We start from the raw sequence: 25,145 nt of genomic DNA on the forward strand, positions 1-25,145 counted from the left end.
TTATTTAATACAAACGTATTGTATTAAATAATGTTATTTTGTTATTTACACAATAACAAGTTATTGATACTAAATAATCAAGTAAAATCAAATGTGATAGACATGTGGGAGATAAAATATCTGCTCAACACGGTGAATCATTTCCAGAGCAGTCAGTCTCTGTGGTAAATACTGGCCGCTTGTGTTTTGTTTACTTTTTGTGTGTTGTGTGAAAATTGGATTAACACTAAAATGTTAGTAAGATAACAACCTTAACAATAGATTTTATCTGTAAAAATATTTTTGATTGTTAATATTTTCTATTGAACAGGAAGTATTTATTTATATTTGCCATATGTAATTGTTATTAGATATTTAAAGTACTAATAAATAATAATATTATAAAACAATAAACAATATTTAAAAATTAAATAGTATCTTTTGTGATTGAAAAATTACCTTATCTATCTAAGATTATATATTTTTGTTTTCAATTTCTTAGCAGGATGTACTTCTCAAGATTACATTGGCTTTTACTGATTCTTAATATAAGTGCAATAGCGATCTCCGACGCCAAATCTAACCGTCCAAATATTGTACTTATTATTGCTGATGATATGGTAAGTACATACGTACATACATGCGTACGAACTTATTACCTTATTGATTATTTTCAATTTATATCAGGTCAAATTTTATCAAAATGTCTACGTAGGTATATACCAAATGTAAATATTATCCTTATTAGGGTTTCGTATCCAATGGGTAAAATCTGTTACTCAGCCTCTGCTGCCAGTGAGCGACTCTGTCTTTTGAACCTTAATAGAGAGACATTAATCTGATTGCTATGATCGCTACAATATCACACTAAAAATAAAAATAAATAAAGGGGCGTACACGCAAGAAACTATGCTATTGTGTTTCATTAATAAACTATTTTAAAAATGAAGAGTGTACAATACTTTATTATGGTACGGAATCCTCCATGTCCAAGTTCGACTCCTACTTGGCCGATTTTTAATATTTAAATGTAAGGTTACATTTTTAATATCCGTTACTATGTGGGCGTTCTTATCTTAACGCTACGTTTAATTTTGCGAACTTGCCCTTGCAATTTCCTTTATGTCATAAATTTCAACGGACGCTGTCATTTTTTGTTACTTTCTATGTTAATAATATCCGAAACGTAGAATGGAACAAGCCGGTTTGGCCAGTCAACTTGCTTTCATTTCACCAATGTCATTGACCTAAGCACGTAATATTACTGCTTAAAATGCACACTTTAATGAAGTGTAGGATGTAGAAATGTTTGATTAATATGCGTGAACAAAAAATAGTAGGATATAAAGGAATTTTACCTACTGGCTAATCATTGCAATGCCCAGATACTGAACCTAGTGCTATGAAATCTGTGCAATATAATATTTTTATGCCGTAGGCATCCACTAAAGAATATTTTTTTCATATTTCACCTCTAAGGGGTTTAAAAAAGGGTTGAAATGTTGTTTGAAACTGTAAGTGAAACACCTATTTCAACGTTTTTGGAAACGTCTGTTTCAACCCTTAAATAAAAAAAGGGGAATAAATTTATAACGCACAATATTTATCTTTAAAATTGGAAACTTTTCTTGAAGGAACTGGTTCAGATTTAAAGACAAAGTCATGAAAATAATTTATTGGTCTCTGACCTCGAGCAAAGTCGCGGTTAAAAGTTACCGATTTATACATTTTACACAGCTCCATAAGTGGAACAGATCCATAAATTACGGCCGAAATATCAATAGCCGCCTTGAACTCAACTAGAGGCCAACTAAACTAGGCGCAATCGTAGTAACGTAATAGTAGAGATAATAATAAGAATTAAATTGCTGGTAGCAACTATTAGTATCGATAGATATAATCTTTAATGAAAATTGTGCAAAGGAAATGAGAAATAGTTATGTGTATCCAATGTATTCTTTATCCTAGGGCCTTATCTTTATGTACCTAATAACAAATTACTAGAATATCAATACCACAAAAAATTAGTACTAGAAAATTGCGTATCATGGGACGAGATTAGATGAGATCAAAGAGGGTTTTAACTAGTCAAAGATAAATGCAGCAGTGCTAGTCTATGTGAAAAAAATTACAATGTTCAAAGTGGCAATTTTTGTACATAGACATCTTTAATCAACTTGAGATAAGATGGCCTGATGATAAGATGACGCCTGAAGGCGAAGAAGGAAGAGATGCGCTCTACCCTGAGCACTTGATTCGTTACCAGACTCTTTAAGTCTCTACACCAGCGCTAAGCATTGATACTCGTATTATAGGTGTTACCATTGTAGAATCACAAAGGGTTCTACCACCTTTGAAAATTATATTTTCTGCTTTGCTACGTTTAAAGTAGGTGCGCATGCAATTCGCAATAATGGGTAACAATGCCCCGCACGTAATTGTTTTCAGGCTAATTTTAAAATTGAAGCTCAGTTCTGCGAAAAGCTGTTTTCATTTTAAGGCGCTCGAGTTTTGTTAACATTTCAGAGAATATCTACTCCAATTTACATTTACAATAATAATATTTTCGTTGTAAATGAGATGTGGTCTGGATGTTATTATTTTAGTAGATGTAGAGCAATTGTAAGGCGTAGGAAAGTTGTTAATTATCGTGGGTTCGTGTCTACGTCATAATATGCAACGATGGATTCTCATGTTAAAGCATAGGTTAGTAAAGATACTTCGCCGACTTGAATTTGAATGAAGCCACAAACGGCTTATTAGTAAGTTCTTTTTTGAATTCTAGACAAATAAAAACATTTTTAGAGAAAATTTACGAATAAATAACTAATACTGCGTAATTTACATAGTAAATAAATAATTATTTCAAATATTTTAGGGACATTTTAGCACGGAGACGTGGCAAAATTTTTTTCCCCGCAACTATTTCAATTCTCAAAACTGGGTACATTTTCTTGTTAGGAGTGAGTAATCTTTACTAATCGATGTGTTAAAGTAGTCTATTATAACAGAATAGCAATTTTACTATGCATACCCAATTGTTCATTACATGTAGGCAGAGAGTGGGCAATTCACTTGTAGATTAACTACGCGTAAATTCAGCTATAAAGGTAGTTCAACTGCCACGTCAATTCAGCTACGACTATGAATTAATAATAATTAAAGACTAGTTCTAACTAGAGCCCATTCTTAATAATCGATCCAATTTTTCTACCAAAGATTCAAAATTTTATAATATCCAGAAAGAAGGCAAAACTTGAACATTAGCAGGCAAAATATTGGATAGATTGTTTATTTATAATGGGCGTAAAAACACTAGTGATCGATAGATCTCTTGTTCTATTTATGATTGGCTACAAATGTAAATGATAATGTGGAATAGTGATTTAATTTCAGATTTCAGAATTAATATTAATATTTTAATTGTTTTGACGTTACTTTAATATATGCCTAATTAATATGTAAACAATCTTAGAGAAAAGTGTGTATTAGGATTTCTAAGGCTGTTTTATATAGTACGAGTTTTTGCCCGCGGCTTCGCTCGCGTTACGAAGAAATATTTTCATCCCCTATTTTATCCCCTTGGGGGTAGAATTGATCAAAATTCTTTCTTAGCGGATGCCTACGTCATAACATCTACCTGCATGCCAAATTTCAGCCCGATCCGTCCAGTTTGGGCTGTGTGTTTATAGATCACTATGTCAGTCAGTCACCTTTGAGTTATATTTATTTAGATTTTTACTATGGCTTCCATAAAAATGTTAGCCTCAATTTCGCAAATGTCATACGGGTGTATGAGCAATGAAGCAGCTATAAAATTACATGTACTTACGATGTTATGGAAATATGCGGAGCAATTTTCTGCGTGACTAGCTATCTGATATGCTGAAATGTTTCAGGGCTGGAATGACGTGAGTTTCCACGGTTCTGATCAGATAATGACGCCCAATATAGACCTGCTGGCGTACTCCGGAGTGGCGCTCGAGCGATATTACACTCATTGTGTATGCACGCCCTCCCGCTCCGCTCTTTATACGGGAAAATTCGCACATGCTTTAGGTATTTAAGTATGTGGATTATTATTATTGTTTTATAAGGTAATGGTGGTAAACGAGCATGCAGTCCATATGATAGTAAGTGGCTACTGCCGCTCATGGACATCTGTAATCAACCCCAGATAGGATTAGAATATTACTACCTGAGGTCGGCCACAGATGCGCCGCTAACCCCGAGGACTAAGCTGGAATGCCTCAAAAAGTCTGTCTCCTATACCACACCCTTCAAAGCGGAACACAGCAGCGCTTAACGCTGCTGTTATTAGGTAGAAATACCACCAAAGTTCTACCACCTTCATTTCATACTTAAGTCAGCCAGCATTTACCGAGGCGCAAGAGCTGTTTCACGTTAGAAATAGGAGTGGTGGTGGTACGTCCTTCCTTGAACTCTTATGGTCCTTGCTAGCTTTGACATTATTTGTGTCTTAATACTACTTTGTACCTTCAGTTGAGTTTTTCATAGTCTTTTCTCAGACGTATAAATTACTATTGATGTTATATTACAGGTATGCAGGGGTATCCGTTAACAAATGGAGAAGATAGAGCGTTACCCTTAACTGAGAAAATCTTGCCACAGTATTTGAAGGATTTGGGATATGCGACACATTTAGTGGGCAAGTGGCACGTGGGGCATTCTCGCAACGAATACTTACCCACCTTCCGTGGGTTTGATACACATTTTGGTCACAGATGTGGGTACATTGACTACTATGAGTACACCTCAGAAGAAACGGTGCGTAATTTGCAATAACACTACAATCCTCACATGAGCCTATCCATATACTAGGATTTTTTTCATTTTCGTGAGTGTTAGGGACATATACATAAATGCCAAGACCCAGAGCAGACATTTAAATTCATTATTTAGAAATCTGTCTGCTGGATCAAATTTGTTTTTACGAAAAAAATATAAGTATCCAAAAGGTGAAATGTGAAAGCTACCACTTATTCGCACTTGGTCAGAGCGGTGAACTATGGACTAATCCTATTAATTTTAATTGTAGTATCAGTGCTCGGCAGTGAGTCATAATGGGTTGATGGTGAAGTACCTTCATCAGTATTTCTACTAATATTAGATATACGTAATAAGATTAATATTATTTACCATAAGACGCTTTCTATACTTACATCCCACTTATCCCACACTAGGATTCCCTGTATCGTGGGTGCTATAGATACACACAGAGACAAATTCACAAACACCCAGACCCAGAAACAGAAATCTAAATTCATCATTTAGAAATCTGTCTGGCCGGGGTCGAACCCGGGACCCTTTGCGCGTCAAAACTGCATGGTGACCGCTCCAGCACGTAGGTCGTCAATAATAATATGATATCTAGTATCAGATAAGAAAATATCGGATTACTAATAGTATTTTAATTATTTTGATAAGACTAGCCATCTGTCTCTCATTTCTAATGTAGGTTATTGCTATGCATTGATACACATTGCGGTTACGTTTAAAGAACTATTCAATATATTAAAAAATATTCCCATACATAACATGCTAGGTACTTCATAATTATAAGTAGGTAAATAAAAATGTGTTTCTTAAAAATACATGATTAGTAAGCTTACTATTACATAACATTCCAAATGTGATAAACGTAACATTAATAATTAGCCTATTTAAAAAAGGGAAATTCTCTATTCGGTCTAATTTATTTTATTTATATTTTAGTGGCCAATCGGTGACGTAGCAGGGTTGGACTTTTATCGGAATATGACAGTCGATTGGGAGTCTAACAAGTATGTTACAGACCTATACAGCGAAGAAGCCGTGTCAAGTATGTTTTTTTTTATGTTATTCATACACACCTTACCTACAACTATTTAAAGATATAATACAGGGTGTCCCAAAAATAGTGTAACGAGAATTTGTGGTTGTCACACTCATTCTACGGTAGTACACTCGTGCATTCAAGGGACATCCTATATAATCATAGTCAATGGTAGTTTGTAGTCAGGTCATAAAACAGGATAAAAGGTAAATCAATAAAATCTTGTTGTGTAATGTATGTATCTAAATTAACTATTTGCCTGTTAATGCCATTAAATATTTTGCTTGGTTATGAAAAGTAAAAATAAATGATTCCTTCAAAGTGTAATATGAATAATTATGAGTTCATTTTAGTACTTTCTTCGAGAAAAAGATTTAAGGTAAATTCATTTTAGGAACACCATAATAAGTATTATAAAAGAGTAACATAGATCCTGGGTAACTAATGTTTGTTTTTTTATATTTTATTTATAATTTAATATTTTTAGTAATAAAGAATCATAAAGAAGCTAATCCATTGTTTCTAACTGTGGCCCACAATGCTCCACACTCGGGGAACGCCGGCGCACCCTTGCAGGCTCCGGCGGAGGAAGTGAGGAAAATGCGGCATGTCGAATCTCCGGAAAGAAGAATATTTGCAGGTTTTCCAGGACTTTTATTATTTTTGTAATACGTATTACATGGGAAAACGTATTATCGGTAAAGCAGTAAATTTATTCAAAGCGATGTCTTTAAATATAAACACATCAACCGTATGTTAAGATTTTATTTTATAATATAAGAATAGCAGACGAGCATGTAGTTCACCTGATGGTAAGTTAAGTTAAGTATGGCTACTGCCGCCCATGGACATCTGTAATCAACCCCAGATAGGATTAGATATTTCTACCTGAGGTCGGCCACAGCTGACTAAGCTGCAACACCTCGGAAAAATCTGTCTCCCTTACCCTTTAAACCGGAACGCAGCAGCGCCTAACACTGCTGTTATTAGGTAGAAATAGGTGCGGTGGTGGTGCCGACGGAGTCGAACCACAAAGGGTTCTACCACCTTCAAATTCATAATAATCAATACACAATCTTTGTCTCTTATATTATTTTTATTTAAAATCAGTGGAAACAGTTGAACTTTGTTCTATTCTTTCTTGCCTGGCTTAAAATGGTATATTGTAAGTTATATACGCAAATATATTACTTATAACATTTTTCCTTATCAGCGATGGTGAAGAAGCTTGATGATAGCGTCGGTGATATCGTCAAAGCCTTATTAGAAAAGGGAATACTCGAGAACACAATAATTGCATTCGTGTCAGACAATGGTGGCATGACATCAGGAAGCTACTTAAATTATGCGTCCAATTGGCCTCTGAGAGGCTTGAAGATGAGTCCGTTTGAAGGAGGGATCAGAGTAAATGGTCTTATCTGGAGTAAAAACTTGAGTAATTCAGGCAGTCATTCGTGGAGCGGATATATGCATGCAGTGGACTGGGTACCTACTCTATTAAAAGCGGTTGGTGCAGAACCGCCTCCAAATATAGATGGCGTTGATCTTTGGGAAAGCATAACTGCTAATACCAATTCCAAAAGAGATCTTATATTTGAAATTGATGACTATTCCGGATTTGCATCAATCATTTCTGGAGATTATAAATTGCTCACTGGGAAAATAGAATATAGTTTTGGTACCCATCAAGGGCAGAGTATATCAGGTATTATAGGCAGTGGACCTTCTTACAAGGATACGCTTATAAAGAGTACAGTATACTCGGTTTTAAAGGAGATCGATATTGATTTTAAAATGAAGGACACAAAAGTTAGAGATCAATCAAAAATAAATTGCAGTAAAGTAAGCGATGACTTATGTTTTCCTGATAAAGAAAACGGTAAATATATTTTCTTAACTTTTAAATTACATTACACTTCTGCTACATTTTTTATTGATATTTTATTTTATTAACATAAATTGTTTTTAAACAGTTCAGTAGCAATTGATATAAATGATGATATATAGGAAATATTAAGAACGAAGAAAAGAAGGTGAAAAATGTGGAATAAAATTTCATCCGAGGTGTTTTTCATCGCCTGTTAAAAATAGTATTATACTGTCATGTTTTTGCAAATATCCGCAGGCGAATGACCAACCAGTCAAACGAAAACTAAAATATAATACAAGTGTTTTATTTCAGAAAAAATATGTTTATTCAACATTAAAGAAGACCCATGCGAGACGCAAGACTTATCGGCGACTTATCCGCACATCGTGAAGATAATGAAGGAACGCTTACAAAAGGAACTTCAAAGGACAATCCCTAGGACAATCCCATATTACTCGGACCCGAGAGCCGCTCCCGCCCTGCATAACTTCACTTGGACCACGTGGATTAATAATCCCGAGCCATAGATAATATTTATAAGCTCTATTCGTATGTAAGTGTAATTGATTGAATATAGATTTTTTGAATACAATAATTGTCTGCTGATAATAATCATCATTTACTTCGTCATAATCAAAATTAGAAGTAGAAGTATCAAAATGTATTTATTGTTATACTCTAAGATTTTTTATTACAGCAGCTACGTACCTAAACGTGTGTAAAGTTAATATTAAAAAATATATTTTTAATCTATTTGAAGATTTTGAAATGAAATTATTTTTTTTTGTTTCTTTTTACCGACATAACGGGGATGTTGCGTTACGATATTAAATTAATTAATAATATTAATAATTATTAATTTTATGATATAAACCAATCATTTTGTATTACTTTCAGTTCTTGCACGTTATACACAAAATAACCATTATTTTATTTTTAATACGTATTTTTTCGGTATATCCGGCCAGTTGGACGGTGCCAGCAGGCTTCGGGACTGGCGGATATGATATTTCAATTTAGTATAGATCTATATCTATTCTTAACTGTGATAGATATTTCTCTACAATCTAACAAGGCTTGTCAATTAACCTTGACGGTGTACAGTGTGTGCAATTAATTAATCAACGTGTAACTTTGCAAGATTAGTTAGTTGGTAACTTGCAAACTTAATTCAAACAATATTGTATTAATTTATTTGGTGTAGTTTGATTAGTTTCTTGAATCAAATTGCAAAAGCAGTCCTTGGTCTCATTACGTTACTTGACTGCAGTGAAGCCGTAATAGTGTTATCGTCGATTTGTGTTCAGGCACACTTCTATTGCTGCTGTAAAGGTAAGGTTCGACTTCGATTCACTGAAGCGTCAAATTATTGGTTTAGTTCAAGGGTAGGACTTTATTTGTTTTGAGAGTAAAAGATCGTAAGTGTTTTGTTTGTCAAAGAATCTTCACTAATTTTAAAATTACTTTTAATTTACTTTAAGGTGGTAGACACCTTTGTGGTTGGTCTTGGGTGGCACTACCGTCACACACATATTTCCCATGCCCATACCCATACCTAATACTGGCAGTTGCAAGATTTTAGTGACGCATGATCAGTTATTATGAGTTTATAATGATGAGCTGATGAGACGATGTCGGTAAAATATATGTTAAAGAAGATATTTGATATTGGACTTGTAAATGTTATTAGCATCTCGTAGATGCGATGATTGATGACTTTATGTTAATTAACTTTATGAAATCGTTAGTTATGTAGAATAAAAGTTATGCTAGTATTCATATTTATTTGAAGTAAACCTACACTAGGTATTAATAATAATAAATCTAATTGTTGGCTGCCAAAAATATAAAAAGATCTATAAATGAAATGTCTACTATAAAGAAATTTTCAAATGTCGATCTTTGGTAGGGATAACATTGGATAGATTGATTATTATGAATACAGGCGTTAACCAACATTATTAACTGTTCAAGGCCTGCGTTTTATATATTCCATTAACGTTAAAATCATAATTGTTCACTTTTCTATAACGAAATACTCCATTTAATGTTACGTTACTACTTATGGTCAAGAATATATTGAGCAATTTTACTGTAAAGAAAAATTCAATGCCCGCACGTTATAAGGTGCATGATTAAGGTCGCTTAGGAAACAGTGAAAACTGAAATCTTTCATATAATTATAGCTTGCGTAATCTATTTCAAAGTGATTAGGGTGTTGCTTTTCTGGCGTCCTTTCGATGTCCACCTGCTGGGCTTTTATAACGAAGTGTAGCCTGGAGCACACTTCAACTCGCTGCTTCAATGTGGATTGATGTACGAGTATCAAGATGGTAGAGGGTAAACACGGTCGTTTAACAACTGCCCAAAGACATCTGATAAGGTTCAACTTCTCATATATAATAACAGTATCAATGGCTTGACTTGCCCTCTGAAACACGGTAGCGGGTACGAAATTTAGCTCTATGCGGGCACCCATCTAACACCTGACCACATCTGACATTGCTTGACTTTGTAAATCAGTAGCTCTACCATGAGTTGGCATAGAAACGCCACTATAGAAATTGTAAATAGAAAACTATTGTCATTTTGCTAGTGAATAACATAACTACTATCGTTACGGTATTTCTTGACAATGTCTGTCAAATTAATGTCTCATGGGACCGAATTTGTATGGCAATAGATCATAATGACATTACCTAGCGATTTGATTTCGATAGGTTTTTTACGTATCGAATTACGCCACAACGAATTTTAGTTCTACGAGTAACCACCAGAGGCGCTGTACAATTTTTCATACATTTATTTTACGCAGTCGCTAGCGAGTAATACTTTTGTAAACTCATGGTAGTGCTACAGATACGATTTACTTAAGCCATTTGTTTGACAAGCATTTGATTGACATATTTTGCCAGGTTATCAAAAAGTAAATTAATTAGAACTCAATCTAGAGTTCAAGATTTTAGTTACTTGGAATCATCTTGGAATAGATGAACAATTCCACTTTTACAGAATATTCCATTTAGATGTGTCCTATTGAATGATTACAATACATTTACCGAGACCGTCCCAGTCGCCGACTGCCCGCAAGGCACACCTGCTCGCATCGGTGGAAATATGATATCGCTTACAAATGCGTATTCAGTATTACGTTGCCATATGCTATGTGAAATTCCATGATGGCCATGTGTCCTTAAGATGGTATTTCCTTATCCTTAAGACCTTTCCATGAGGATGTCGTAGTCGAAACGACGGGATTAAATCCAGATAATCTTCAGACAGCAACTTCTTGTGAAGTTATTAATTTTTTGCAAGTAACATTGCATCGGCCGCGGAGGCACCACCGTCACAGTATGCGTTTCATATTTCCACAGAATGTGTGGATTTTAACGGATGATAATTGAAACGAACGAGTCTACAGGAATGGCAACTCATCTGTAATCTTTAGGGGTCAGGAAGAACTTATTCTATATAGACTTTCTAGCTGGGTCGCAGATGTCCTCGGGCCGCTGTATTCACGTACCATCTAGTGGACGACAACAATATTTCTAGTCCAATCTTATAAAAAAGACCTTCCTTTCTGAAGACTGGAGGCTGAAGGATGACATGGATTAGGTATAACATTTTAAAACATGAACAGCAGAAACAAGGATGCACATTGCACAACACGACAAAGTTTATATTTTTTTTATTTCGCTAAAGCTGTTTATCGCTGAACCATTATGGTGGGCTCTGTACGCATTTTGGCGAATCGCCAGAGATTCCGAACTCGCTTCTAACAACTTTATTATGCATTACCCAGTATCATGTTACCCTAAATAAGCAACCGTTCACTTGCCAACTTTCAGCATTACATTTTCATTACACGATGGCTTTGTAGTCACGCGTAAGCAATTAATGACCTCCGACATATTTTACATCCATCGATATACACCAGTTATGAATTGTTCATGGAGTCATAACTAGTGACAGAGATATGTAGATGTTTTGACAGAATATGAACCCGAATGAAGTTATAATTTAGTAAAAACTGAAAAGTTTGTGCGTACGGATGGAGGAATGTTTGTTACTCGTTCATGCAAAATTAAATGACCAAATCGGGATGAAAATTTGCCACAGGTAGTTTATGATTTTGATTACTATATAAATATAGGTAGGTAAAGGGATTCAGTTTCTTTATTATAATTGAATGGGTCATGGGTGTTTCATAACTTGTAGACAATCGCAAACTTGTAGCGACTATCGTCGAAAAAGTTGTAGCTCTTCAGGAATAATTACAACATTGCAATAAAATATCTAAAAATAAAAACAAGTAAATATTAGTCTGTAAATTAGCTGGAAACGGACATAATGGTTTTTGCCTATATAGTACGTCATTGTATGGTATACGAGGATAATGGGATTACAACCTACGTAAAAGTTTTTTTATTTGTTTTTGGATATGCCTATGTACACCTACATATGTGGACAATGTTTTATTATTATTTTCTTATTATAAGGATAATTATAAATCATAATTTGTGATTGTCTATCTATGTGAAATATGAAACAGAGGTCACCAAAATCAGACCATCTTTATTCTGAATACGAGACCAGTGGCCTTAAGGGTGGTATAATATATCTTCTTGAGCTGATGTGTTAGATTAGACGGCTCTCAGCTATGAGATTTATGACGACAAGGCTATGAACTCTATAACAATATATTGTTCGTCAGATTTACAAAAAATATCATCATTGTCAACACAATCTACTTACTATTCAGTACACTATTATATTACGTTTATTGCTTTATTATTAGGCTGTATTTTTTATAATTTTGTTTAAATCGTGAACAAACATTTAATGATCTTAGAAAACATGTATTAAGCAATGTATCGAGGTTTATTAATTATTATTACATTTAAAACATTGTATAAGAGTCTCAGCCGAAGTCAAGAATACTCATTACAACTTCAAATACAATATATTCCGCGAATTATATATATGACTATATTTGTACTACTTTAATAACATGTTTCGTTGTAAGTTGTTCATAATGTTCATATTATGAACTTGAGACCGTATTACTAAGTAGGTAGTATTTTTATTGTGTTCGTACGCGGTTGACATTTTAAGTAACAGTCCTTCTACGAATATGAAGATAGCTTTTAGCAATCTCGACAGAGGAAACTGGGTGACATAAAGGGTTTTGTGCTGGTTTCATGCTGTGCATATTCTTTGATTCAGTTACGCAGAGATGGTACTTTGTAGGTACAGCGAGATATAATTATGACTGCTAGTTTTTGATACCATCAATTATTTAATAGTCATAGATATTTTCATGAAACGACGTCTTATGATTTTTACGCTTATTAGATTGCAAACGATGATAATGGCAATAAAATGCTTAACCAATGGGTTTTCCTACCAGACCCAGTAGACACGTGTCATGCGCTTTTTGTTGTAACTAATTTGATTGATTGAACGAGTCGATCACGATAGTATGATAACATAAAAACAAAAATCAAGTCTCGTGCAGGATGTACTCTATTAATAGTTTATCTGCAAAACCAGCTTTTTTGTATCTTTTTTGCCTAATTAACAAATAGGACAAAAACTTAATTAATTGTATTTCATAATGGTTGCTAGATAATTCTTAGTCTATTTTCATATTCTGAAAAAGCTGAAACGACAAAGATAAGCCGAATAGTCTGATAACAAGCTCATTTATCATTTTCTCGTGAATGCCACTGGGCAGTAGGGTTGTAATTCTTTTGCTCGCTATCGTCATAAACTTGTTGTTTTGACAGGATAACTGGATCTTAAAATGCTTTATTTTAATGTTTAAAAAAGTCGAGAATAATTTATTTCACAAAGGAGCTATTTTCAGACCTAGATATATTCTACATTTCTACTTGTTGTAGGAAAATACTTTTGGTCAGCCTTTTGTACACCCAAAGGGTTGATGCCCAAATATGCCCAAGAATTTATTTATATTTTAAATTAGTAGAAGTAATAAGGGTTTATTATATATATATTTATTTAATATTGTAGCCATAAATAAGATTTTAATCTAAAACGCCGCCTCATAAAGCTAAAGCTGACTAATTTTCTCTTTTGATGCGCGCCTTGATCAAAGGTGACCAACGATGCGGTGAGGGTATGCGTCGTTGGTTCACTAAATTTATTATTTTAGGCTATACCTATATTGACCAGTGACCATAATTTTTAATTTTAAAACAGGACACCTGTGCTATGTAGGTAATTTGGGGTAAGTAAAATTCGAAAATATCTTTATAGGTATGGAGCATTTTATTTCAGTGACGTAGTGTGGGTTCGCATTGCCCCCTAATGGAATTAGTCGACGAAAAATGGTTGTGTAGACTAAATAGTCCGCCATTATGATTTTTTTAATAAGAAATTTTCTCGCTTCCGAGATTTCCTAAGGACACCGGGATAGGGGAACTGAAACCGAGACAGTCCCGTTCAAAACCAGACGTATAGTCACGTTAGCTACAATCCGTGCTTAGTAGGCTTTCAGGTAATTTTTAATAAAAGAGGTAGACATCCACAGAAATAGCAAAATATATACAACAAAAATGATTATTGATTTGATATAAACAAAATAATGTTAGCTACTAGTCTGTATAGCCACTGTCCACCACACCTATTCCAGGCGTATTAAATTAGTTTAGAATGCAAACTCAGACTTTCCCAAGTTAGTGAGAGAAAACTACGGCATACAATAGGAACTACCGTAGGTGGATGTTCATGTTGTTCATACACATTTATGCTAAATATTATTGATTTTTAGATTACTGATGTACTTCTGCCCATTAAACAACATCGTTATTTTAAAGTGATAATTCTGGGCTAAAGAGTATGTGTTAATTGTGAGTAGTTATGTCATATTTTAAAAAGACGGCCCTCAGTAATTTCAATTAACTTGTTTATTTTTCCCCTCAGCATAAGGAGAATAAAAAGTTTTTACAAAGTTATAGAATAAGGTTCGTGGAGTTACGGGAAAGGGAATATAAAAAATAATACTTCCGACTTTTTGCTATAAAACAACAATTTGCATAAGAAATGAGAACATCTGGTTTCATTTTGCGAGGTTAGGAAGTTTAGTTAACCACAATAATTACTTTTCGGAGTTCCGTAACAAAATTGAAAAAAACGGAACGCTTTTATTTATGAAATAACTTCGACGTCTTTGGACGTAGAAAATGTTTCTTGAAAGCCTAGTTCAAAAGATTAGCGTTTATTACACAAGTGGTTACCCCATATGAGTAATAACAATATACATTCAATCATAAAGTGTTTTACTTAATTTTCTTGAAGAGGCACTGGATCCATCAGTTTTTATTTAAGGATAATTTCATTTTTTAAGCTGTATCCAAAACAGGTAGACGTATGAAGTTGCTACTTTCTTAAGATAAACCAGCGCGTTAAAATTATATAAGTACTGTTTCCTCCTATATGTAAAAGCAAATCTTTATATATATATTTCTTATGTGCGTGTGTATGTCACTGAACTCCTCCTAAACGACTAAATTGTGAATCTAAACTATTCTTAAGTCCTCTTGAACACACACAACAAATTTCATCAAAATCAGTCCAGTCGTTTAGGAGGAGTTCAGTGACATACACACGCACATAAGAACTATATGTATAAAGATAAAGATATGTTTGGCACACTACGCCAGACCGCATTTGCTGTTCACTGTTTTAATATCAAATGTTTAAAGATAAAAAAGATGATGGAAGAATGGTTTATAATGAAATATAGCTACTAAGTAAAAACGAAATGAGTACCTATTTACATTTTTTACATCCGTAGGAAATGGATAGAATTTTGATACTTAATATATGCTTAGCAGCATCTATAATAATAAAAACTGAAAGAAATCATTTAAAAAACGCAAACTTTTCTTATACAACGTTTAGTCGATAAGCGCGAGTAATCATTCATACGTCAATTCCAAAACCATGACAAATAGCGTAAGTTTCAGATGATTATTTATCAAATGAATAAAAAAATGTATAGAACTTATGGCACAAAAGAAATTGAGAAAAGATGAATCTGTTTTAGGTTTTCGCAGCTAAACGGCGGATAACGACTGTTCGTATGTATGCATGCCTCAATAATTTCCTTTGTGAATCTTCACTAAATAGCTGAAAACTATATGACGAAATCTGATGTTTGTATTGGTCTTACGATAACCTTTAAGTGAAGACGATTGGAATTATTCACGATTTTCTACGCGTCCTTTCGAAAGTGTTCAAGACACATAATATACGTTTAAATATATAGAGCGAACTGCAGGAGCAAACCAATAAATAAACTTCACCATTTATCATTATTATAGCACATTAAGAACATTAAGAATGTATTAGAAATTCCTTTAGTACGTAACGTCACGAGAAGCCTAAATTATTTAAGCATTTACTCGAAATATTTGAGATACCGCTCGGGAGGAATGTGCTTTGTAGGTATCTTGTATAATTTCTCCGAAGCCGAATATAATGAGTGTTAAATAAACATTTATTTGCTGATAGTGTACAATTTATATTTAATTATTTACAATATTATCCTACAAAAGACGTACAAAAATAATATATTATAAATAGGTTTTAAAATCCATATGATAAGAAAGAAATAACCATAATAATAAAATCTGTGTAGCCTTATTTTTCCACTATACTGTTCTGTATTATTAAATAGAATTAAGTTGTTTAGCTGAGATTTCTAAACAATTATGCTAAGTCAGCAGTTATTTGAAAATTATAGATAAACTATTTAATGAAATTTAGACAGTTACTTAATGTTTTCCGATTACATTTTTATCTATGTAGGTTACCATATTCAAACGTTGAAAATAACTCGTAAAGACAGCTGTAATTGCAAAAATTCATTCAGATTGTGTTTTGACGGCGAAACATAAAGTGTGCAAGTACTTACGAGTAGATATTTGTTCAAGTCCGGCTAACAGGTAACACTAATGCTTCTTTGAGAGTTAGCGAAGTAATTAAAAGTTTAACACCTCTTGTTTCTATCGGTAGCAGAACGGCCACGGGATGGGGAAGGGGATAGAAATGGCTTGCAGTTAGTTTAAGTTTTCATGGGAAACCACCAATTGTCGTTATAATTGTTTTCGTCATGAGCTAATCAAAGATAACCCATTTTAAGTTATAGTAGAATACTCGATAGTTTTATTAGATCATTAGTGTTATTATTTATGCCTATTAACAGTAGTGTTAGGCGCTGATGTGTTCTGGTTTGGGTGTGGAGAGACATACTTTTCCGAGGTGTTCCAGCTTAGTCCTCAGGGGTAGCGGCGAATTACTGACCGACCTCAAGAAGGTAACCAATCTTACGCTGCTCCTATATTACATGTGTACAATTAGTATGTAAAATTTGCAAAAGAAATATGAGACATTCACACAGGCACACAGTCAGAATATGTTACGACCGTATGGGAGCTAAGTTTGTGTATTATGTACCTAATTAGTAAGAATAAATAAGTTTATGAGTCTAGAGCTAATCTATGCAATCGATCGAGCAACATTCTCACATAACACTATCGTCTAGACAACAATGCTCCCGAAATCACACGGATAAAGTTGCTCCATCAATCGGCATTGGATAAGTGAAATATGGTTTCATCACAAAACTATTACTGTCCCACGGTTGGGCACGGGTGTCCTCTAGAGTGACAGCTTTAGGTCATAGTTCAACGCGCTGGTCAAGAACAGATTTATTTTTTTAGGATTCTCAGTATTCTCACACTTAAGAACTTTTTTTAAAGAATTCTCCCGTATGTATTAATTCTCCGGGATGCATTAAAAATTCTCATAGTGTTTATCTTTAATCTTAAAGGAAGTGATTATTAGTTTAAAAAATGCACATAACTTGCAAAAACCTGGGATTCAAACCTTAGACCCCATGAGATATCGAGTTACTAACTCCACTATACATTAACTAGGTTATCACGCTGTTAAAATACGCTTTAGGTCCCCCAACTGTGGCTAGCGACCCAGCAGCATGACGAAAAGGGCTACAGCCGTATCCGTTGACCTCAAAAACAATTTCTGCTTAGCGAACCAAGAAACTGCCGAACTCTTCAGCAAACTGCAATTCAATTTGCGAGAGCGGATGCTGTCGCTCGTGACGTTGCACTTCACCACTATCGTTCAAGAATAACTATGCTAACTCGGTCTTGTGATGTCAACGACATTTAAGTTATCCACTCAAAATATTGTTAAGTTTGTGGGAAACGTTCCTTGGTTTTAGTTAGAGTTTAGTTTAACCTAAATTTAAAGGATCAGTACCGTTAGCATGAGTTTTTACGTTTTTACAAATATTACTGTTTTGGTATTTGTTTACGTTTGTATATATTTTACGTTACGTATTTTACATTTCCAATCAGCGCCCCTAGCGGATTGTATCAGAACTGATTGGAAATATATGGGAAATACATAAACAAAAACAAAAACAGTCATTTATTTCAAAACGTAAAAGCTCATACTAAAAGTACAGTGGAAGTGAGTAAGAAAAATATCATTGACAGATCAAAAAGATTATTAAATAAAAAAAAGCATTGAAAATTTGAAAATATAATAAAAGAGGCATTTAATTGGACTAGTACCTACTATCTCGTAGCAAACTACCAAGTTAAGAATACAGATCTTAATGTTGGATTCCAAAATTTTCACATACACGCCTGAGAGTTCTCCATAATGTTCTGAAAGGTATGCGAGGTCTTCCAATCCGTACTTTTCTCATTCTAATTCTAAGGGGACACCTTGGCACAGCAGTGGAGGTGATGAAGTAGGATTATTGTTTTCATTAGAAAGGACATTAGTCCTTATGAAAAATCTATCCATTTTGTGCATATCACAAATCTGAATTTAATAATATCTAGTAAGTACGCCGAAATTAATATATTTTGGTATTCAATAGGCCAAATATTGAATAGATTGATAAATAATTAATACCAGGCGTAAATGTACCAATTAGTCATTTTATAGTTAGCAATTCCCTGAATAAATGTAACAGTTGCTTTGTTCATTGCATGTAGTTCATTCATGAATATTACAATCTTGAAACTGTACTAAAACTAAATTTGGGAAGTTTTCAGACCGACGACACTGCATTTAAACTTGGTTCTCGGCGATGGATTCATAATTACATTAATGAAATATTAAATGTTTCGAGAACTCGAGCAAATTATTAAAACGTTTTAAAACTTATATTTTAATTTTATAGCTGTAATATAAATCTTATATAAAAAATTCTCGTGTGCTTTACCGATTTTCACCAAATTTTATATGCATATTCAGTAGGTCTGCGAATCAGCGACTATTTATTTTTCATACCCCTAAGTAGTGATAAGGATTGTTCACCCTTAACATTTTTTTATTTATATGGCAACACAACGTTTGCCGGGTCAGCTAGTAATCAATATAATTTTCAAAACGTAGCAACACTGAAACGACTGACATTACTTATTTTTCAAGAAAAAAATATAAATACCTGTTTTGCTTTGAAAACATCAAAGTTTTATCTAATTGGATCCATAAAACTCTCTTCCCAACATAGATGTCACATATATGTCACACCTTCACAGAATCCTAATGAAAACAAAACTAAATTTTAAGTACCTTTATCACTTACGGCCATATACATAGGCCACGGCCTTAATTCATACAAATAGTGCAATATAGTACTGTAAACTCATTATTCCTGAAAGACTTTATATAATAAAAGATTCAATTACAACTCCATTAATTATTTTATCTCACAATTCATTCCATGACATGTTAGTTTTGTAAACAATATAATATTCTTCTTTCTTTTATAGTTTCCCGCTAGTTTGCAATTCACCAGCAATTAAATATACTTTTATTAACATAAAATAATTAAAAAAGTATTGTAATATCCTTATCAAAAAATATACCCTTACAGTACGTACTCGTACTCGCAACTCTTTAATTTATCAGGAGTTATCATCTCCATACATTTGCGTAAACATTGCAACCATTATGCCCGAAGATTGTCACGTCAAAAATGATGTTAAATATCTCCGAGCAAGTAATGATAATTTCCCCCAGCACTCAATACGTCAATGAACTCGAAGCCGACGTAACTCAATTACTGTCACAATGCAGCGGTGATGCCAAGTGCTGCTCGGACGAGTAATTAAACCCTGTTCCGATAACGGCGTGATTTGATGATTTTTAATTTCCCACCGACATTTTGATGATCTTATAGATCAAAATGCCTATCAATATTTTGTTATCGATTTTTTTTCTCAAATGGCTCTACTTCTTGTGTATCATATTATAGGATTATCTTATGAGTTGATTGGATATTAATGATTTTGAAAAATTATGTAGAGCGACGATAAATTAAGTTATGATTCTTTTTAGAGAACTTTTGCTAGCACATTCTTACATTATTTTTATGTAGTACATTATTATTTTTGGTAAGAAATCTTGTTGTCTTTAAACGAAGGATATTTAGCTTAGCCTAGTAGGTTTTATTTCAGACTAATTCAAAGTGAAGAAAATTTCTTGCGTACAATGTAGAGCACAGAAATCGTCATTACAAGTGCATTGACACTAAAGGAAACGTGGTGAGACCGATGTGACTAGTTAATTAACCCGTTACTGTGCGTCGGATTCAAATGACGTCTTTTCACGACACTGTTGGTGTACTGTACGGCGTAAGTCGATTGGTATATGGTGTAATAGTACGATTTAGTGTGATTTGGATGAGTATCAATGTTTATAGTATAAGCTCATTATTCCTGAAATACTATTTAATATGATAAAAGATTCAATTACAACTCCATTTTCTGACAATTCATTCCATGACAGCTTATTTTTCTAAAAACATAATATCCTTCTTTCTTTTATTTAGTTTCCCGCCACATTGCTGCTCACCAGCAATTAAATAGACTCTTATTAACATAAAATAACTAAAAAGTATTGTAATGAAAATATACCCTTACAATAGTGAAAATTATGGTGAATATAACTCAAAGAAATTGGAGACAAGAAGTTTTATTTGTAATAAAATATGTGTAGAATGTTTACTTATGATTTATTGTTTGAAAAGAAAAAATCGTTTTTAAATATTGCGTCAAACATTTGACTTATTTTTCCCTCTGTTTTTATATTTTCATAGATAAAAATATGATCAATTCTCTCCTTCATATATCGAGGTTAAAGTTTGGTTTAATATTATGCTTTAAATAGGGATCTGAATAGCGAAGTTACTTAGAGATACCCCTTAAAAGTTTCAACGAACTAAGTTTCGAACGGTGAAAATTCCTTCGACTTCTGAAATATTTAAAGTTCTCTAAAAGATCAGCTGCTCGTGGTTCATTGTAGGTTTTATTAGGAGTTAAACGTGATATTTTGTTCACAGTCTAATAATTCAAAGCCTAAAGTAATCCAATAGAATATATACAAGCAATTAACAAACATAAGAACATAGGGTAAATAAGCACCAAATCGAAAATAAATTGATGAAAATAAAGTAAAATATATACCTAGTTTATTATCATTTATAATGTACGACACTAAATTTTGAATCGTTCTGAGCGATACACTAGTACTTATTTGCTTGTGCTGATCTCAGAAACGGCGTATTTTGTCGAACCTCACACAAAGAGGAAAATCTACTTGTACGAAGTAACTAGTTATATCCTGAGGGAACGCGGGGTAAGGTAAATGGGAAACGTTTAAACTTACTTTCAGCGTCTAAACTTTTAGTTGGATAAGAAATGAAATTACGTCGATACAGGCAAGCTGATGGATACAAGCAGGTACGTTATACTAACCGTTCTTTTCCACCTTCCGTCAACCTGTTACTTTACACTTGGCACAGGTCTCCTCTCAGGGTGAAAGAGATTTAGGCCGTAAACCACTATGCTGAGCAAGTTCATATTGCTAGACTTCACAAACTTAAGAGAACTTTTTGAAGAACTATCGGTCGTGTTTTTCTTCATCGCTAAAGTAAACAATAATTAAATTCCAATTTCTAATACGCACATAACCGCCAAAATTCGAATCCCAGGTACAGAGCTATAGTCCGGGCCAAACTGCTAGTCCGCTCTGAAGTTGTTGCGAGCAGCATTATGGCGACGCGATTCATTTCTATATCCAGAGAGGATAAGCAGCTTTACGCGGACTACACCCCTGTGTAGTCCGTAGTATGTTGGGTTTCAAATTTGCCCCCAAATAGAGACGCGGAGTTTCATCCATTAGGCTATCACATCTCACTCAGACCTCTATCGCAATTTAATTTAGCAATGTTTATCCGGCTCGTGCCTCATGGTCGTCAGTATCGTATCGACTGTCGAGTTTAATCGAATTTGATCACTACACTAATCGACCACAGTTCAGATCGATCGTGTTTCAATTACAGCTGCCAAAACTTAGTAGGTTATTAATGGCATTTCATTAACTTTGAGTAATTACAAGTACTGGATAAGCCTCTTCTCTGTTGTTTGTAGTACATAAATAGTAGTGTACCTGAGGTTAAGGGCTTACTGAAACTATCCAGACTTAGTTAAAGAAGTCTACTTAATATTAAATCATTACAACCTATCTTTATATATATATTTCTTATGTGCGTGGGTATGTCACTGAACTCCTCCTAAACGACTGGACTGATTTCGATGAAATTTGTTGTGTGTGTTTAAGGGGACTTGAGAATGGTTTAGATTCACAATTTAGTCCGTGGGAAAAGGTTTTTTTAATTTTAGTTACCTTACTCCTCCGAAACGGCTTTACCGATTTTCACCAAATTTTGTATGCATATTCAGTAGGTCTGAGAATCTGGTACTATCTATTTATCATACCCCTAAGTGATAAGGGTTATGCACCCTTAACATTTTTTTTATTTATATGGCAACACAACGTTTGCCGGGTCAGCTAGTAATATATATATAAGTATTTTTCATACTTATATGGTAGATTTTCTAAAGATTTTTTTTTATAATATAGGAGTAGCAGACGAGCATGCACTCCACCTGATGGTAAGTGGCTACTGCAGCCCATGGACATCTGTAATCAACCCCAGATGGGATTAGATATTCCTACCTGAAGTCGGCTACAGATGCGCCGCTACTCCTGAGGACTAAGCTGGAACGCCTCGGAAAAGTCCGTCTCCCTTACCACACCCTTCAAAACGGAACACAGCAGCGCTTGACACTGCTGTTATTATGCAGAAATAGGTGTGGCGGTGGTGCTGCCGGAGTCGTACCACAAAGGGTTCTACCACCTTCAAAATTGGTTACATATCCAGTGTAGTCCCTGAAGATAGTTGGATGGCTTATGTACGAACGTCATATATGTCTGCATATTTTAGAGTGTGTGAATTTGGAACATTATATAAAGTAAATTCCAATTATTTATTACAATAACTCTTTGTATTAAAATTCTTCATTAATCAACAAAGCGTAATTACAATGATAATATTAGATCAATAGGCTAAGATAAAACTGTTAAGAACAAATGTATTTCTTGTTCGTTAACTAAATTTCATTTCTTTACTTTTGTTTGGTGTCAATTCAATAACCCCTCAAAATTTCTATAGTCGACCATATTCGAATCTCACTAGGAGACACAACTAGTAGGTACATATTATTTGTATCCATAATTAATCTCAAGACGCAACTTGTATCGCAAAAAGTTAAATAATGAAGTTCTTTGAACCGAGAACTTCAACGAAATTGTACTTGAATGAAGGTCAATATTGCCTCTGAAATAACGACAGACCTCTTTAAACACCATTCCTTGCATTGTGTGCGTTCACTAAGGCGAATAAATTACTCGTAAACAAAATCCCGTAATTTTTCCTCGTAAATTGAAACGTGCTTTTCTTTTATTCTAAAAGCCACTTTGAGTGCCAAGAAGGGCCTCCGCTCACAATATTTAAAATTGGAAATACCACAGAAATACTTTACACGGCTGTACACAGACAGGTAGCTATTCCGAATGAGAAAGAATTTTTGTTACTATACTACGTTTTAAAATATACTTAATGTACCTTTTATTCTATTAATATCATAAGTAAAATCTAAATATATACTTACAATATATAACTCAAAGGTGACTGACTGTCGTAGTGATCTATCAACGCACAGCCCAAACCACTGGACGGATCGGGCTGAAATATGGCATGCAGGTAGATGTTATGACGTAGGCATCCGCTAAGAAAGGATTTTAATCAATTCTACCCCCAAGGAGATAAAATAGGGGATGAAAATATAACTTCGTAACGCGAGCGAAGCCGCGGGCAAAAGCTCGTAAGTAATAAACTTGATACGTCAACATAATTTGTGGCGCTATAACAAAACATGTCGCTTTTATGAAAATAATCCATTACGCTCTAAGTAAAATAAAGTTAATAACGTTTTATTACAATACTTTCTGTGAATTTGATAAAATAGCTCGATATCAATTTTAACGTATTGACGGCTTTATTGTATATTGTCAGAATTAATATCATCCCATTAGGTTCATACTTAATGGTGCTCTCGAGTCAAAAATAAAACGTCTAGCTAATTTATTATTAAAAAAATAAATCTGAATATATATACTGAAACTCACGCAAAATTATCCGTTTTAATATTCCGTTTCAACCCCAACACGGATTTTCTGAAGTTAAGTGCGTATTAGAAATAAATAGTGAAATGCAACGGCGAAGGAAGACATTGAGTGGAAACCTATACCTTGAGAGTTCTTTAAAAATATAGAGTTCACTAAGTTGTGTGATTTCACTAGTGTGACTTGACTAGTAAGGCGGATTTTGGTTTAGACCCTTACTCAGCCTCACTTGCCTTCAGGACAGAAGGCAATTACGAGTCCACATTTGTATAGTATAATACACCATATACTAGAGGTTGACACAATGCTTGAAATAATAATAGGTAACAGGTTACAATGACGCGAATGTGACGCACGTACAAACAATGTCGCATCGGACCGGAAACTATACATATCCGTTTGATTTGATCAATCAAATTACACCGACATCTGATTAATCAAATCACATGGATACGATCATTGTTTCGCCGAACTAGCGTGTTTACATAGTTCTCAATCGACCAGGAATTTCTCACCCTGGTAACAATACATTGAGTAAGACTTTACCCACAACTATTTCTTGTACGTATTGTGAACGAAGTATCAAATAGGCAAATCTATTTTTTTAATTAATCTACGAAATTTATATAGTTGGCAAATGATCATAAAGCCCATCTGATGATAACTTTTCACTAGTACCCGTGAACATATAAAACGTATTCTGAATAGAATAATTAATGTTGTACAGCCTTCTTAAAATCAATAGCAAAAGTATTTCTTCATGTAAGTTAGAACGCTATCAATCTTCATTGCATTTTGATCGACCTCAGATAATCTGTACACACTATGCTACTTATAAGGGCTAGGTAGAAGGCCATT

General features: G+C 34.0%; 1 protein-coding gene across 2 annotated transcripts; it reads left to right on the forward strand.

Moving 5' to 3' along the window:
* The first annotated feature begins 93 nt into the window (after window positions 1–93).
* LOC140750025 (arylsulfatase B-like) lies at window positions 94–8,412 on the forward strand. 2 transcript variants are annotated; one of them, XM_073083316.1, is made up of 8 exons: window positions 94–233; window positions 482–599; window positions 3,879–4,038; window positions 4,541–4,767; window positions 5,716–5,821; window positions 6,303–6,455; window positions 7,029–7,694; window positions 7,998–8,412. In XM_073083316.1, the coding sequence occupies exons 2-8, from the start codon at window positions 486–488 to the stop codon at window positions 8,210–8,212; spliced, it is 1,641 nt and encodes a 546-aa protein (XP_072939417.1). In that variant the 5' UTR covers window positions 94–233; window positions 482–485; the 3' UTR covers window positions 8,213–8,412. The 2 variants fall into 2 exon arrangements, with proteins under 2 accessions (XP_072939417.1, XP_072939416.1); XM_073083315.1 differs by having other exon boundaries at window positions 485–599.
* Window positions 8,413–25,145: the final 16,733 nt, after the last annotated feature.

Source organism: Epargyreus clarus, unplaced genomic scaffold, assembly GCF_041222505.1.
Source record: "Epargyreus clarus isolate Ecla_fem2 unplaced genomic scaffold, WU_Ecla_fem_2.2 ptg000019l, whole genome shotgun sequence".
Classification (NCBI taxonomy): domain Eukaryota; kingdom Metazoa; phylum Arthropoda; class Insecta; order Lepidoptera; family Hesperiidae; genus Epargyreus; species Epargyreus clarus.